The 16453-nt window shown below is 36.0% G+C and overlaps 1 protein-coding gene across 1 annotated transcript; it reads right to left on the reverse strand.

The window, feature by feature from the left end:
• Positions 1–13: 13 nt before the first annotated feature.
• Positions 14–14636, reverse strand: LOC137386006 (coatomer subunit delta-like). The gene is made up of 12 exons (XM_068072651.1): positions 14495–14636; positions 14005–14089; positions 13587–13626; positions 8273–8496; positions 7904–8083; positions 7164–7261; positions 6159–6431; positions 5884–6043; positions 4005–4152; positions 3782–3890; positions 1503–1707; positions 14–480 (listed from the first exon to the last, which is right to left on the reverse strand). Exons 2-12 carry the CDS (start codon positions 14005–14007, stop codon positions 394–396), a joined length of 1527 nt encoding a protein of 508 aa, XP_067928752.1. The 5' UTR covers positions 14008–14089; positions 14495–14636; the 3' UTR covers positions 14–393.
• Positions 14637–16453: the final 1817 nt, after the last annotated feature.

The raw sequence follows: 16453 nt of genomic DNA on the forward strand, positions 1-16453 counted from the left end.
AGTGTAATATGACTACAGACAATACTACTAAACTTTATTTGCGGTTATGCTCATACAGAATGTGGAATAGCTATATAATAATTTGAAATATGGATAAGTATACAAATGTCGAAGATGAATTATCCTTTTGCCACACAACCAAAAGCTGATACTGTAATATGTACATTGCACTGATATACAATGGCTGGTTAACTATCTGGCTTCATAGGATCATGCATGACTAAAGATAACCTCGCTGCATTGTACTGTTGGTATGCGGCAGCACAGAGTACTGTTGGTATACGGCAGCAGAGACTAGTCTCATCGATACACTTTCTTGCTAAATACAATAAATATGTGTCAGACCATCAAGAGAAAATTCTAACAATGAGAAATGCGGTCAGCGAAGGCAGCCTAGACAATATCGTACCGCTCTGGGTAGAGGACGGTCTCGGTAGAGAACTTAAGACTCTTGCCGTCAGCAGACTTGACACCAACCGCCTGCAAATAAAGTGTATGATTACAAAGTAGTGTTTTTCTAGCACAAAACATGATCTGTTAAAGCGCAAGTTTAGTGTAAATAGTAGAATGCTCATGTCCTTGTTTCACAAGGCTTTCTCTTGACAAGCCATAAGAATTAAAATTCAAAATCACGATTTAATCTGTACATGGGGGAAGTAAACTGTTTTAATGTCTAATAACTTTCCTACTGGATTATAATAACGTTTATAAGCTAAGCATCTATGGAAAGCAATTGGGAAAATGAGTAAAATCAAAAATAATTTTCATGCAAGTATTTTGACAACAAAGAACTTTACATTATAGTTTAGTTGGTTTTTATTATTGAAAACCTAAACAGAGCTCGTGTATGATAAGACTTGCAGCTATATCGCTATAGTATTATCATTCAAAGGAACTTTGGTATTGCACTGCATCCTTTAAAATCTCCAAACGCATTGCAACAATATATTTGGAACAAGCTCTTCTGAGAACTAATTGAGTCATCATATTACTTTATACGAATCAAATACAATACGAAGATTGCAATAAGGTTGGTAATCCAATAATGCGCCAATAGGACTTTGAACACAGCTAAAATGTAAGAGATCAAAGACAAGTGAACAATTTTCACGAAAAACTAATTACTCAAATCTCAATTTCTAATAACATGAAAATAAATGAAATGTTTCCTGGTGCAATATTACAACTATCAAAACAAACTATCAACTATCAATGCTTAGCCTGTCACTTGAATAAAATATAAATCATTCATAAGCCACTGTTGCTTATTTTGTTTATAATACAACATCAATCAAATGTTTTTTTCTATTTTGGTCATTTGAAGTGGCTGCTCATGGAAATGGTAATGACAGTTTGACTGTTGTATAGCTTTGGAGATGACTATTTACCTCCACTTTAAATTGGTTTTACTAATCTACTTTTAAACGAATTGCGAAGAGTTACCAAATACACAAAAGTGATTGTTATCGTCTATATATTCATAAAAATGGAAGATTGCTCACCGAGATATCGAAGAAAGACTTCTTGCTGACAAATGAAACGGATACAGGAAAGAAGTCATCCTCATTTCCGGCTATGCTAAATTCTACGGTGCCGATTGCATTAGATTCATCTATGACCGGCATTGTCCACTCTAATAGGTTACGTCTGCTGTCATAGTTGTAGTCTCCATCGCATTGGGATACTCGGGGACCCCCAACCCCTCCTCTTTTAAAATATAAGAAATATGCAGAATACATGCATACATGACACAAAGGTCAAGCAAAGATGTAATTAATATTTAGATAAATCAATGGCAAGACATAGGTAGTAATGAAATTTCGTTGAAACCTCTTTTTAGTTTGTGGAACATAAATTGTACGCCAACCGCAATAGTTATTATCGAATGAGAGACAAGCATGAGCCGACACCTTATGTTTGGTTGTTGTTTGGTAATGGTATGCCTGGTTATGTTATGTTTGGTTATTTTATGTTTGGTTACCGCATTCCAAATTCTCAAAAACAAGCCGAGATAATTGATAAAACAGTTGCAAGCCAGAGTTACTCGTGTCAACTAATATTCAAGTGTGTACAAGTGCCCCTTCCTATGACTTGTAAACAAAGAATAACATAGCAACATATTTGAAGTGGTTGAAGAGGCCAGATGATACTTTTTAGTTTCTTTGGTCAAATTTTGGTTTACTGTGACATACAGTCTTGTGTAGCATTACCTCTGTAGTCTAATCACTGCTCAAGTTGCAAACACCTGTTAGCAGTTTCATAACCGCTGCTCATACCATCATCCAAGTGTTAGAGATGGTGATTGAAGATATGATCACCGGATTGTGAAGTTACATACATATGTCCATAAATTTGCTGTAATTGGATTACAAAACCGAAATGTTGTTCATTCGAAATTTTATGACACAAATAATGAAGGCATGAAAACCATTGCTTTTTTAATCACTGGTAACGTGTTGCATAAAAGCTTACTTTCAAGCACAGTGGAACCTCTACTTATAGAAGACTCAACAAACGAAATTTTTAAGTTACAGAATGCCCTTTAGTAAGAATTTTGCTTCGGTTTTTGAAATATATTTTTTGATACAAAAGGATGAATAGCCTTTCATACATTGGCTCATTTGTTTCACATCTTGACCCGTTTGTTTCGCATATTGGCCGGTTTGAATGTTCCGTGACCCTATTATTTGTTTCATATCTTGGTTCGTTTGTTTCCCATATGCATGATGTAAAAAAACTTTGAAGCTGTTTTGTTTGCTAACGAATATCAGTAAACAAATCTTGTTTTTGTTTGTATAATTTGGAGTTATCATTTATCACACACAGAGTGGGACAACTTTCCATTTCCATGTTTTTTAATTGACATACTGTAGTTTTCCAGCTCATGCTGACATAAATAAATCTTTCTACATTCTTACATCATTCTCAATAAAAACAGTCATTCTGAGCAAAACAAAACCAAGACAACAATACAACACTCATCTCTTCTCCAGCCATCCTCTCACTACCTGTGGTCTTCATTTAGCTTTGGTTCAATGACTAACACCGAAGGTGAACAAACAAACCGTTCGTAGTTTTTATTCGTTATTTCCCAGTTCTTTTATTAATGTGTACTCTATATATTTATGTGATAATATAATTTTAATCTGTATTTGTTGAACGTTTTTACCATTACATGCATTTATAATTCATACAAAGGTTATGTCCGGGTTTTGTGGGGCTGGGAATGGGATAGGGCATTTATATTGTAAAAATGAGTTTCTACATAGGAAATTTTCTTCTTACAAAACAGCTTTCGGAACGAATCAACTCGACAAGTACAGGTTCCATTGCGCTTACAAATCTGAGATGTGTGAGTAGTTACAGATAATATTGACATTCTTTATTGAACATACCTCATTAATTTTTCCAGTATTATTTTCTGTCACTGTTGCCGCAATGGTTGGAAGAGTTGATAAAAAAAACTTTGCAATTGTACCTAATTTCCATTGTCTAGAATTCTAGATCGTTAGTCTAGTATTTGGCAGCTTCATGAGAAATCTTGTACTACCACGATTAATCAACATTTTCAACAAATAGTTCTGATACAGCATTCACACCTGAAAGTGAACTATAGCATATTAAACAATAAGCTGTGCTTTAGAATTTGCATGCAAATACCTCCAGTCAGTGGCAGTGATGTATTCAGTATACCGATATATATCTAATGAATGGATAGCTAGTGTATAGGTGCGCAGGTTTAATACAGTTGCTGTACATAAGAGAAAAGCAAATTACTTACGGGAGGGGTATAGAGATGACAACATCTTCTAGCTCTAGGTTTGTGGCTTGCAGCTCATATTCTATGTTCACATCACACCCACTGCTGGTAACGTTAGGCCAGCAATTGACTACAAGTGCATCAGTTGGCATGAATAAAAGAGAGCCCCAAGTAACAAGTGAGAAGTCTAGTTATCGCTAGCCCGAGCTAAATGAGGCTCAGGCTAGTCTGGTGGAACTCTTACTTGTGAGAGGCATGACGGATTCATCTGTAGTTTGAAGTCTCCACCTCACGACTCCAACCTGCTGCTTCAAAGGAAATGGTTTGTTCTTGTCCCTTGGGGCTATAATTGACTGTGACTGGAAAAGCTTCTTGTCTATGCTTGGATTTGTCTGAAAGAAAATTCACAGGATAATTGGGCAATGCAACTCATGAATACAGCTTGAGGAGTCATTACAGACCACAAAACGCAGTAGATTTAGTAGGTCAAGACAAACCATTGTATATCCATTGAATAAAGAAGAAAAAGAAATACAACACAAATATGGGCTCAGCGAGGAGGCTCAACAATCACAGATAGCGACATAGAAAAATAAGGGTGAAGCAAAATTCATATCGTTAAGAGAGAGAACCAAAATGAGACAGTATAAGCCAGAAAGGCACAATTAATTCTAAACTACAAATAGGTACTTGAAGATATGAGAAAATTCACAACTTATAGTTGATTTGAATCTATGTGCATATTCAGTTTATGTGAAAAGCCATTTAAAGGTTAACTGACAGCACAAAATATCATTACATTGACAGCAGATATTTGAAATTTCCAATTTATGTAAAGAATCTCTTGCTAGTGCACTCAACAAGATCATAAGCACACGCCTATTGATATGACTATAACATTCATTTACTTAACCTTTAACCTATCAGTGTGCATGTATGGTAGTTGTGTTCTTTCATTTCTCTAGTGTCTCGTTTGTTATAGCTAAATGTTGGTTTCTGACAAATGGTTAATGTTCTGCTACCGAGATAAATTTTGTTAGTTGCTAATTTCCTAAAGCTTGAGTGCTGCTGTGAATGTCAGAACATTTTGATAACCACCAGAGTAGAACTCATCCATGGTTGGTCATTAAAATGCAATATCATGCATACATCTTTACATATAATATATTAAATATATATGTATATACATTATATAAATAATATATATATATATCATTTGATGTTCACATTGACATTCACATGAATACGTGTATTCATGTGAACGTCAATGTGCTTTGATGCCATAAAACCAAAAAACAACTCAATATATTACATATTGTCACATAAATTCTTATCCATTTTAGTAAAATCAATTTTACTTACTCTAAATATATATCTAGAATTATTAAATTTGATTTTACTGAAATGATTTGATTTCATTTCGTGATTTTGCAATCATCTATATTAATAAAGCCCCCTTTGCCATCGCGTGTACTTTAGCTGGCATAAATGCTATGCGTTTTTACATTTTTTAGTCGATTTCATCCAAACCTCGCACGCATATGCCTAGTGCCTTTCGCCAGGTCGCTAAAAATATTTGCTTTTGAAACTCTGTCTGGTTCCTTAGAATCAGCCCCTCAAACACCCACCTACAGGGTATCTCATTGATAATGAAAGAGATCCCTCGCAATGCAGGGAACAATGCCTACCGCTAGCCAGCAATATATATTGCTTGATATATATTGCTGTATATATCAAGCAATATATATGATGGTTTCAACATATATTAGAGCGGAGTAACTTCACATGCTGACGTCTGACTAGATAGATATTTGTTCAGCAATGGTACTGTTTCGGGATATCATGGTAATAAAACTACAATGGGCATTACTCTCAATTATTGACTCAGGAGAAGGTCTCACTTACGACTAGATAACCAAACAAAAAACTCGACATTTACTCATGATACAATCTGATCACGTCCTTAGCTTTGGATACTCTGAAAGTGTATCATTACACGTGCATTACCAACCATATATATTGAATAAAATGGGGCAAGAAAATACACATAGCGAGTGAAACATAGACTCCATTAAAAAGACTTGCAGCACTTCCATAGCAACCAGAATGTCATGATAGCTTACTGTGAATTGTGCCTGTTTGTTGTCACATAGTTTGATGGCAATATTGTCATTTGAGCTGTCTGACAAATACAGAAATAGGGTGCCATTGATCTCTAAGTTCTCTAATGCACCAGTTCGTGATGAAACACAAACGATCTTTTCTTCGATCTTCGTATGTACGCTGAAAATAAACATCAATCTCTAAACCACTATTAATATATCAGATATATGAACTCGGACAAAACAGACAAAAGAATTCGAAAACGTGCAGAAGAGTGGATACAAGCACTATGTACCTTTCCTTGTTTATCTCGGGAATAGCAGCGACCTTTGCCACTGCACTCTTTCTTGCGGCTGCGGAAGGCATGCTCTCCACCCGCTCCCCCTCCGAGGTCAACTGATCAACAAACTGATTAACATCTTTGCTCTTTCCGAGCAATTTCATGCCTGTGCCAGTTGGACGCTTGGGTGCCGAGTAGCTTGACGGGGCTGGCTCCGTAGGTGTGCTGCTGGTGATCATGGATGAGCTCGAGCTAGCAGAGGAAATGCTGCCACCCCCAATGCCATTGCTGTAATATTAACCAATAATGCGTCATTGCTGATACCTTCTCTCGTCCGAGCGTCCAGCATATTCTTGCCACGATGAGATACCAAGCTATATCAATAATTACTCATAACTGCATTTTTATACTTGTAAGAATGGAAATACACAAAAGCCTAAAGATTTTATCTTCCAAAGGAACTTTTGTACAATGTTCATTCTTCCAAGAGCAGATCCTTTGAATGATCATGCAAAGATGTGGACCTCTAGCAGTTATATTTAGTTTTTATAATAGACCTCAAGCTGCAATTGGTACCAATACTTTGCATAACAGCTTCCCAGAACATTTAATCTAACCTTGAAAATCACAATTACCGATCACTGCTAAGCAATTAGATACATTGCACCTTAAAGTTCATATTTAAATTGATCTCCAGTTGCAACAAACTAGCCGTTGCGCAAGATGTGTCAGATAATCTATTAGTTCATGAACCTAAGTTGGTTCCTACAATACAAAGAACGAGAACTTATTAAATTTTGCCACACAACCCATTCTACTAGTATGGAAATCTGCCAGTAACCATTTTTTTCAAACAAATAGAGATATCCAGAAAGGATAACGTTGAAGCAATGACCTACCGTTCATTGTATTTTATTACGCAATCTTATAGCTGTTCATAAGAAGTTCAGAAGTTCTACTAAAGCAAATCATAGATATATGGAAGACTCGAAGAAGGGCATCGCTATATAATGAGCTCACCTGTACGGATTTCCGCCATGTCTTTGCTTTTCCTTTCTCATTCTATCAAACTCCTTCTGTTTCTCTCTCATGGCTTGTTTAGCTTCGCGCTCTTGTGTCTAAATAATACAAATGCTGACAAGTGTGAGTATGCGAGGTCATCAGTGATAATATGGTCATGTCGGTAGAGAGTAGTATGGTACTGCGCTAGACCAATGCTTAATACACCCTACATCCCTCAATCATCCCTGCATCCTATCTTTGCAATATTACATCAGAGCCAAAATTGCAAACATTGCGCAAACTTTGATTAGGAAGCGGAATAACGCTATTAGCTATCAAAGTTTCCGAGTTATAAATTTGAGAAGAAAAATAACGATTACATTTATGATCTTTGGCAGCCTGCTAAAATAAGCTGCGTAGTGACTGAAAAATAAGAAATGAACAGTGAATTGAGTCGGACAGAAATAATGGACACAGAGTGGTGGCTGTGACAGGAAAATTAAAAAAGAGAGAATAATTATAGAAGATAAAAGAGAGAAAGTTGGATAAAAGAGAGGAAGTTTGAGAAGCATAACGTGAGTCTACCAGGTACTGCTACTTCTGAGAATATGATGGAGCGAAACCCTCAATCTTAAATGTTATTACAAAATGGTCATGGATGCCTTCACGAACACCAAACCTAGTGTTGCATGATATCAAGAGATGATTGTAAAATAAAGGGTATTAAGGTACAATCATAGGTAGGTGTTAAAACAAACCTCACGCAAGGCGATGGCCACCTTCTCTTCATGCGAGTCCATCTGAATGAATGTGTTTATTTGAGCCAAATTTACACTCTCCCGGTAGCCCAGTGCAACTATTTCGTCAAACGCAAATATAATTTGGAATGAGTTTTCTTGTATTTCAGACTCATCTAACGACCTTCCGTACTCCGGCACCTGAAAGTAAAATGAAAGGTGCTCTACTTCAGTGGGCAGTGAGAGATGATGATGTCACAGACAGGGAGACAGCTTATTAGAACTAAAAATGTAGACATCCTGAAACGTAGGATAATAGCTAAATATTTGCTATCCATGATAATAGAAACAATGACAGGAACTAAATGATATTCGTAGAACAAGACTCACGACTCGTGCAAATAGCCTCAGCGTCTCCAAATCTTCCAGAATATTGCTTGCTTTGGTCGTGATGAGAACGACGAAGAGCTGTTCCAATGCCTGGTAGACATAGCGCACACTATCTGTCTCCACAAATGTGTGTTGTTTACCAGAATTCATCAGCTTGGGAAATGCAGCTAACAGACCTTCGATCCTTGCACGGGTCATTTCGACAAACTGACGGGAGACCAAGACTGTAAACAGATACAGATGACAATTACAAGTTTTTTTCCAAGAATGGAATTATGTCCTACCTCGACATACGAGCTCAATGCGTTCTGGGACTGAACTCAATGTCAATTTTCTGAATCTCAAAGCAATATTTCTCATATGAAATAATTAAATACAAATTATTCTGTTCCCATACTATAGAAGACCGCCTAAAAACAGGATATTACGATGTAAAAACGTGTTTTTAATTGCTGTAATTCACTACATATACTTACAAAGTGAAAAAATACCTATTTAATGGATATGATCTGTAATAAATGTAACATTACCATACCATGTACAGTAAGGTATGGAGTTCATACATTTGAGACAGACGTAGTGGCTTATGGTAGCGAGAAGGAACAGCAAAGTTGACTTGACAGCAATGCATTCAGTACACTAGACTTTTGTGACGCTATGTAACAAACTTTGAACTTACCTTGAATGAATTTAGCTTACTAAACACGCCATTTATTTTAACGTTGTTTTTAATTTATCGTTATCATTTTCCTATTTGGCGCTTTTTACCTCGCTTTCAAACTTTTTCGGCGAAAATGACTGAGTGATGCTGTTCTCAAAAGCAGCACACTAGCATATTTGGGCACTTAGTAGCCGCATGGTGAACCAGCTCGTATCTCCAAGTTTTGTTGTATCTCATGGAAAAAAAATGCCTGACATTTTGCCCGTACAGTGGACCCTCGCCATACGATTTTAATTCATTTCAGTGTTCGAATCGTAAGACAATTTTGTATAGAGGGGTACAGCAACCTATAGTGAATATCTAATGCAAACACCACCAGATAAATATCATCAAAATTTTACATACATATTGTAAATATTAAAAATTAGTAACAAAATAAGGTTAACCTTTGTAACTATAGTTACCTACAGTAATTTTAGTGTGTTTAGTGGTTATGATCAGCAAAAAAATTTAACATTACAATGCACTATGTGCAGTACACACCGTAGGGAGTTCTTACCTTTGAGGCAGATGTATAAGAAAAAAGGCAGACGTATAAGAAAAAAGTTGCCTTAAACTTAAATGAATTTAGCTTACTAAACATATACTTGAAGCTAAGTTTTAGTATATATTTTAAACTATTTTACTGAACTTCAACTTTTTCATCGGCTAAAATTTTATCTCCTATCTGTTTCAAGTTGATTTTCACAATAACTAACAACGCCGAACTGAGAGAGATCGAGCATCGTATTTCTTTCGTGCTTTGTGTGAAGGACTTCGGCAAATTTCGGTAGATTTGTTATTTACATTTTTAACACGAAGACTGTCAAACATGAATTTCAAGCGAATTTCTTGTTGACATCGTATGCCAAAAAATGTTTCGCATGAAGAAGGCGAAAAAGCATTGTGTTCTACATCCAAGGACAAATTGTATAATGGGGTCATTGTAAACCGAGGGTGCACTAAAACTCGATTTTCTCGTGTGTTGGGGGGCACTCGTATGTTGAGGTATGACTGTATTATTAGTCTTAAAGATGTGGTTGCGTCAAAAAAGTTGATTTAATGAAATTAAGACTAATAAAAGGCTAAAACGTCAGCTCAAATTGATGTCATTTTTGTCTTTGTAGACTAACCCTGTTCAGAGATATATGCGTTTGAATGAGACCATCTTTTAAAAAGCTCAGATTCCAGCGGGTGCTTCATTCGTGATGTAACGAGTGATACATCTGAAAAGAGTCAACGAGCGATAAAAATAAGATCGCTTTATTAGCCAATCATCAGCACGGAATTTTTATATAGGTCATAATAAATGTTACCACACGCAAAATGCGTTGTCTGTGATCTCAAATTTTGGGATTTTACTCTATTATCAGATCGCATCGACATCGATATTTACTAAATTAATTAACATCATTACTTTAATTAATTACTCGATCGACACATTTTATTGACGATCAACAGAATTGTAAAAATGCTCCAGTTCCTGCGAAGGTGACTCTGAGTTTTCTGAGCATCAAGTGGTCAATGTTTGTGGCAGACAGCTTATAGTTAGAGCTGACAGGCGTCAGCAGCGTTATGCTACAGCAGAAGATAGGAGAATGGAGGTAAATTTATCTTTTACTCTGAATCTCCCATAGATATACTGTTGTGTTTACATTCAGATTATAATTTTCTGTTTGAGGCTATAATGTAATTTCCTGTGCGCGCGTGCGAAATATGGATGCACAATGAGTTCTTGACAGCTTCTTTTTAATCGATAGCATCTAGCAATACAATGGCTTAGATTGGTGAATATACTAAAGGTTATATATTTAGTACTCATAAATACATTTACTAATTAATAGAATTATAACTTTTTGCTATCACCAATCATCGTTTTATAATTTTTTATAGTTTCACCTAGCTACATTTCCTTCAAATTTTCTATGGCAGTTATAGCTAGCAAATTATATTTATAATTAGACTTTAGATGTTCACTTCTCACTTGTAGAAAGTGAGAAAAATCGATTGATCAATGCACATCTTTAACTTTTAGAATCAAAGCTTCGAATCATTGGCTTGGCGTACTTATGCTTTTGTCAAACATTTATTCATTTTTTAGATCATACTCGCAATTTATCTAACTCTCAATTTGAAAGCTTTCAGTAGGTACGCGTTAAAATGACATATCTATGAATGACATAAATTTATTGCATTTGTTTTATTGATTACAGAATGTTTATGTGGTCCCTCCGGCGAAGCAGCTTTATCAATGTGGAAACTGCCATAAATGGGAAAGAAAGACACGAATGTGTGCTGCATAAACCATGATGTTTTGTTTGAGTTTGCTGCAGTAGATGAATTTGTCCTATTGTATGAGCTGAAACTATGTGAGTGGCCACGACTTGGATGAATATTTTTAATAAAAGTTTATGCCGAGACAAAAATTTGTTTGCTTGTAAAGATTATATAATAAAATAATATTGTTGAAGATAATGCAAAAAAGATTTGCAGAACATATTGAATACATTATAGCCCTGTTATCATCTGTGCTGAAATCTTCTCTGAAAGATGGATTTATGAAGTGTAATCAGAGCTGTATTGGCAGGTACTTCTGCATAGCTCGACTCAATTCCAGGGGACCAAATTTAAGTTCAAACAATATTATGCTCCAACCTACGAAGTGGAAACAGCTGAGTCCACAAACCGCCAACCAGGTGCAATAATGGTTTTATTAATCCGTTACCGGAATCGGTTGGGTTAATCGATTTCAACGAACTTGACATTGTTTTGCGTTCACTATTTCGGTAAACTCATAAAGCCGTTCATTTTGTACTTGAATTAATTTATCGAATGGATCAGTAAAATTTTCTACAAATTGATACCAATAATGACTAGATAACGTAGACTATGCATGACTATTTGGGATGCAGTTGGTTTCGCCATATATTCGAACATATTATTTTCAAAGATGGCGACGTGCGTATTTTATTTAGTAGCTAGTTTCCGATGTGCGTGTAGCAACTGAGAACTTAGCTGATACAAAGGCCGTGATGAAATAAGCTAACTTGACGACCTAATTACCGTAGACCGGTAGAATTGGTAATCGGTACTCAAATGTTTACACAGCATTTAGAGGAAGTTAATATGACAAGTTTTCAATTTCGCTTATTTGAGGCGTTTGAAAGACTCATAATAATGTATCTGTAGCTGGATTTAAAATTTTATTCTAGCCAACATGAGCAAATACAAAATAAAATATATGCCAATAGAGCCGCGCAGAACTGGACTTTTATCGCATTAGCCGATGTGAATAAGAGAGATAGAGACAAATTGTATCACGCATTACATCATTTTGGGCAAGTCTGGGCATGTTTTTTTGGATTGAGCGTTTTCACCGCGATCGACTTTTTTCGATTTTAATCTTCAAATATCTTGACAATGAGATCGCCTAACACAACAAACAACATATCAACTGATAGACAAAAAAATACTTTCTTTGAAAATTAACTCAAATTTGACGCAACCAAATCTTTAAAGGTTGACTTGCAGCAAAATTCACATTACAGTTATTTGATATAAAAAGATTTACCATGTCTTACTCTGTTGTGTTGTAGGTGCAAAGTATGTGGAAATGTGACTACAAGCTCTTAAAAGCTAAAAAGCGAACAGTTAATCGCAGCCACATGGGACCGCCGTAGTTTGGATTCTCTTTCCAAAACGGCTCAATTGTGACGTAGTTGTGAGAGATGGTTTCTGTTTACACTTTCATGCAACCTTATTCGTCGAAATATTTTCACAAATATACTTCACGCATTCAATAAAACCATGTCTATTGTTCTTACGCGTCTGTTTTATCGTCATTGTAATGCTGTCACTTTTAGCAGCGATATCTTATAACTTACCATAAAAATTCGTTTAATTTTTTAGCCTTAGCTTGAAGGAGTACATATCATTGTCTGATAATCACGACGAGCCTGTTGGTCACTTGTGATAATCGAAAAGTGCTGCAGAAATTATTTGCAAAGTATTGGGTCACATGATCAGATTACGACTTGCCGATTAGACCAAACCGAAACCAAACTGTAAAGTAGCAAGCATCTATATTTAATATGGGGTCTTCGGTAAAACCCGAAGTGTTTGTCATAAACTAGTGCTATGATAAGTTTTATATTGAGGTTTTTATTGGCCTTTCAATTCACGTGAGGACATCACATGACAAGACAATAAATAAATCCCGTGACTACGTTAGAGAAATAAAGAGATTCCAATCTATGGCGGCTTTTCGTTTTTGAGCTTTTAAGAGCTTGTAATCACATTTCCACATATTTGGAACCTACAAAACAACATAGTAAGAGATGGTGAATCTTTTGATACCAAATCCCTGTAATGTGAATTTTGTTGCAAATCAACCTTCAAGTTTTCTTTAATGCCAGTTTTGGTTGGCAATCAGTTCTTTGAAGATCTGGCTAAGGCATAGCGGATGATTAGTATCACTCATGTGAATATTTAAAATAGAGAAGTTGTGGTAAGTCGAACAGTGAAGAATTTAGTGCACTGTGCCAGATGAGCTTTGCCAAGAACACAGCCAAATTAGGGTTTTACATTTTAAAGCCAAATAAATCTGCAACTTACCCTTTCCTGACTTGTTGCATACTGCTGCTGCTAAAAGCACCTACAACGTGAAGCGCATTGTGTACAGATATATTATTGATAGCCAATGCTGAATTTTTGTGCAAGATGCAATGCTTCGACAAAATAAAATAACAATTCCACCAGCTCTTCAAATGATTGCTTAGAAATCTATGTTCTAGTTGCTAGCAAAAGAGTCAGTGCCATTTTGTATGGCTCAAATATCCAACTGGCAGTATATCATACTGGCTATAATTAGCAATTTGAAAATAATTATAAACTTTATTTATTACCGTGTCGGTAACTAGAATGCATATTGTGACAAGAATATATTAGCCTATGCAAAATGTGTTCAAAAATAAAAGATTTTTAGATTTCATAGAGTGAAAAGACTAGTTAAAAATTTTTGCAGAATACAAACCATGTTTCTCACGAACAACCAAGTAGCTTGTCAGTCAGTCTTCTCCTTCGCTTAAGAGATAAAGTAATATTTATTGAAGTCTAGTCTGCAAAAGATACTCATAATTAATTAGCTATAATACAACCTGAGGCTTATAAGATTGCTATGTGAAAACGGAGCAAAAATGATCTTGAATACAACAATGCTACGATTTATATCTCGTACTATACGATTTTATAAGTTTACAAGAGTGGAATGTCAATAACTTTTCGAAAGGTAAATACATTGTAAATCAGTTTTTAGAATGTTTTTGTGAAAGCAAAAAATAAACTAACAATTTTTGCAAATGTAACAGTTGAACTTGTTAGGTAATTGCAAAATACGGCGGCCGGTTAATACTACAAACTTCGCAAAGCCACAAAAATCATCTACTACTTCGTAGCAAACACCACCGCACAGCAGGATGAGCAATTAAAAACTCTTAATCATGTGTCTCATAATGACCACTTACTTGATAACAAAATCAAAACCACCAAAGAGAGCAAGTGTACTGCTATTTACTAGTCATAAATGGCAAAACATTGTATGCTAACGTTGGCGAATCAAACGTTTTTCATTCCACCTCAGCATAAACATGGCTCCACGTCCATTTCCTGTTTGGTTTACACGCCCATACATTGAAAAGCACTATATTATAGGCCCGCCTACACTAAGACGTAAAAAGCAAGTATTATGACCTTCAGTTTTAAAGTACCACTCTCGAGATCTATTACCAACAAGTTCTTAGACATTCTTCATTGATTTCGTATACACGTTACAACACGATGAAGCATGAATTCGTATATATGTCTATGACAACGCATTTCCTATCCGGCGTTTCAAAATAGCAGCTGCCATATCGTAATTGGGTAATGATTAGTCGGTATACAAGAACTATCAGAATGAAAATCAATGATGGAAGGTTCATTGAGTAAGAAAGTAGAAGGCTATGCACCACAAATGCCAATGGAATAGGGTTCTACTATTTATATGTGGGTGTAATGTTTAGTTGAGAGCGCCCAAGGAGAGTCTGAGGGGAGTCTGAGACATGCTCCGTAAAACCTATTGTGTTGCTAGCGAGTGTTTCCAGCCCGTTTCCAGAGACAGCCTGGACAACAGCAATGCCATCTAAAGTACATGCTTACAATAAGAATGTCAGAAATCAGTCAGATGTTTCATAGTGGTTTGGCCAGTAAGGCAGATCTCCTTTTGCTATAGAGGAGCTCTGCCGGAGTTGAAGATACACATAGGTAAACTTACTAAAGAAATTTACTGCAAGGTTGGCATTATGGTTCTCATAAGCAGGCCTGCCAGCTTTCACGCATTGGGCATTAGACTCACACAATCACACCAAAGAAAAAGCGAAAATGAGTGAGAAATGCGTGAGATTTTTGCCCCAATTTTATATATACTATCATTGATACATCAATTGCCCCAAAACCAAATCTCAAGCATTGCCCCACTCTTGGGTTGGCAGGCCTGCTCATAAGAGTTGAGATTTGAATGTCGGTTTAGCTGTTCAGCAGTAAAACATAATAGGCCTATTAGCCTATATTGTGTTGATTTTTTTTAGTCATGAAGTTTTGGTTTAGCCATTTTGGCACATTGAAGCTTGAGTTGCGAGTTTAACGAAGAGTTGACATGTGCTTTGTTACTTATCAGTAGCAATCGACTTTATGCCCCTTTTGTCTGCTAAGACAACAATTCTACAGTTGCTCATCCTTTACATCACAGACTGACGCACTGGGCTTGGTCATTCCAAATCTGGCCTGTTCTTTATCAATATTTTTTATAAAGATTGATAGTTCATCTGCATTGCATCTACTCTTCAACTGCGCTGCTCTTATATTGTCGGTTTTTAGGATGGCTATTTTAATACCATCTTTTTATCACAAAAAATAATCCTGATTGAGTAATAACTCAATATAGATTGTGCTGATAATTCATCAGCTAGCTGAAGCTACATAGCCAGCTATGTCGCATAGCCAGCTATGTAGCTATAGCTGGCTATGCTATAAATGTAGCTAGTCTTCTGAAACTCATCGAACCTGACATAAGTACTGGCATTGTCCCTTCTCATTTATTGATAGCGTGGATTGTGGCTTTATTTTTAACCAGTGATGCGCATGTACAAGTAGTTCCAGTTAGCTATATACAATTCTCTATGCTAACTGACAGAGCATTAACTACTAAATCGCTGCAGTGGTAAGATCACGATAAGAATTATTGTATCATGCTATGTTCTTCATGTACTGCTATACCTACCTATTATCCACATGCAGCATTTTCTAGCATATTTTTCAGTATATATATATATATATTCATGCATTTGTTTTCCTTATTGTGTCTCATAAAAAGGCTATCATGTTGGCGTTATGTTTTATTATTGTAAGGTGCTAATGCTGTATCTGCCTTGACATCATACTGTTTG

Source organism: Watersipora subatra, chromosome 1 (genome assembly GCF_963576615.1).
Source record: "Watersipora subatra chromosome 1, tzWatSuba1.1, whole genome shotgun sequence".
Lineage (NCBI taxonomy): Eukaryota > Metazoa > Bryozoa > Gymnolaemata > Cheilostomatida > Watersiporidae > Watersipora > Watersipora subatra.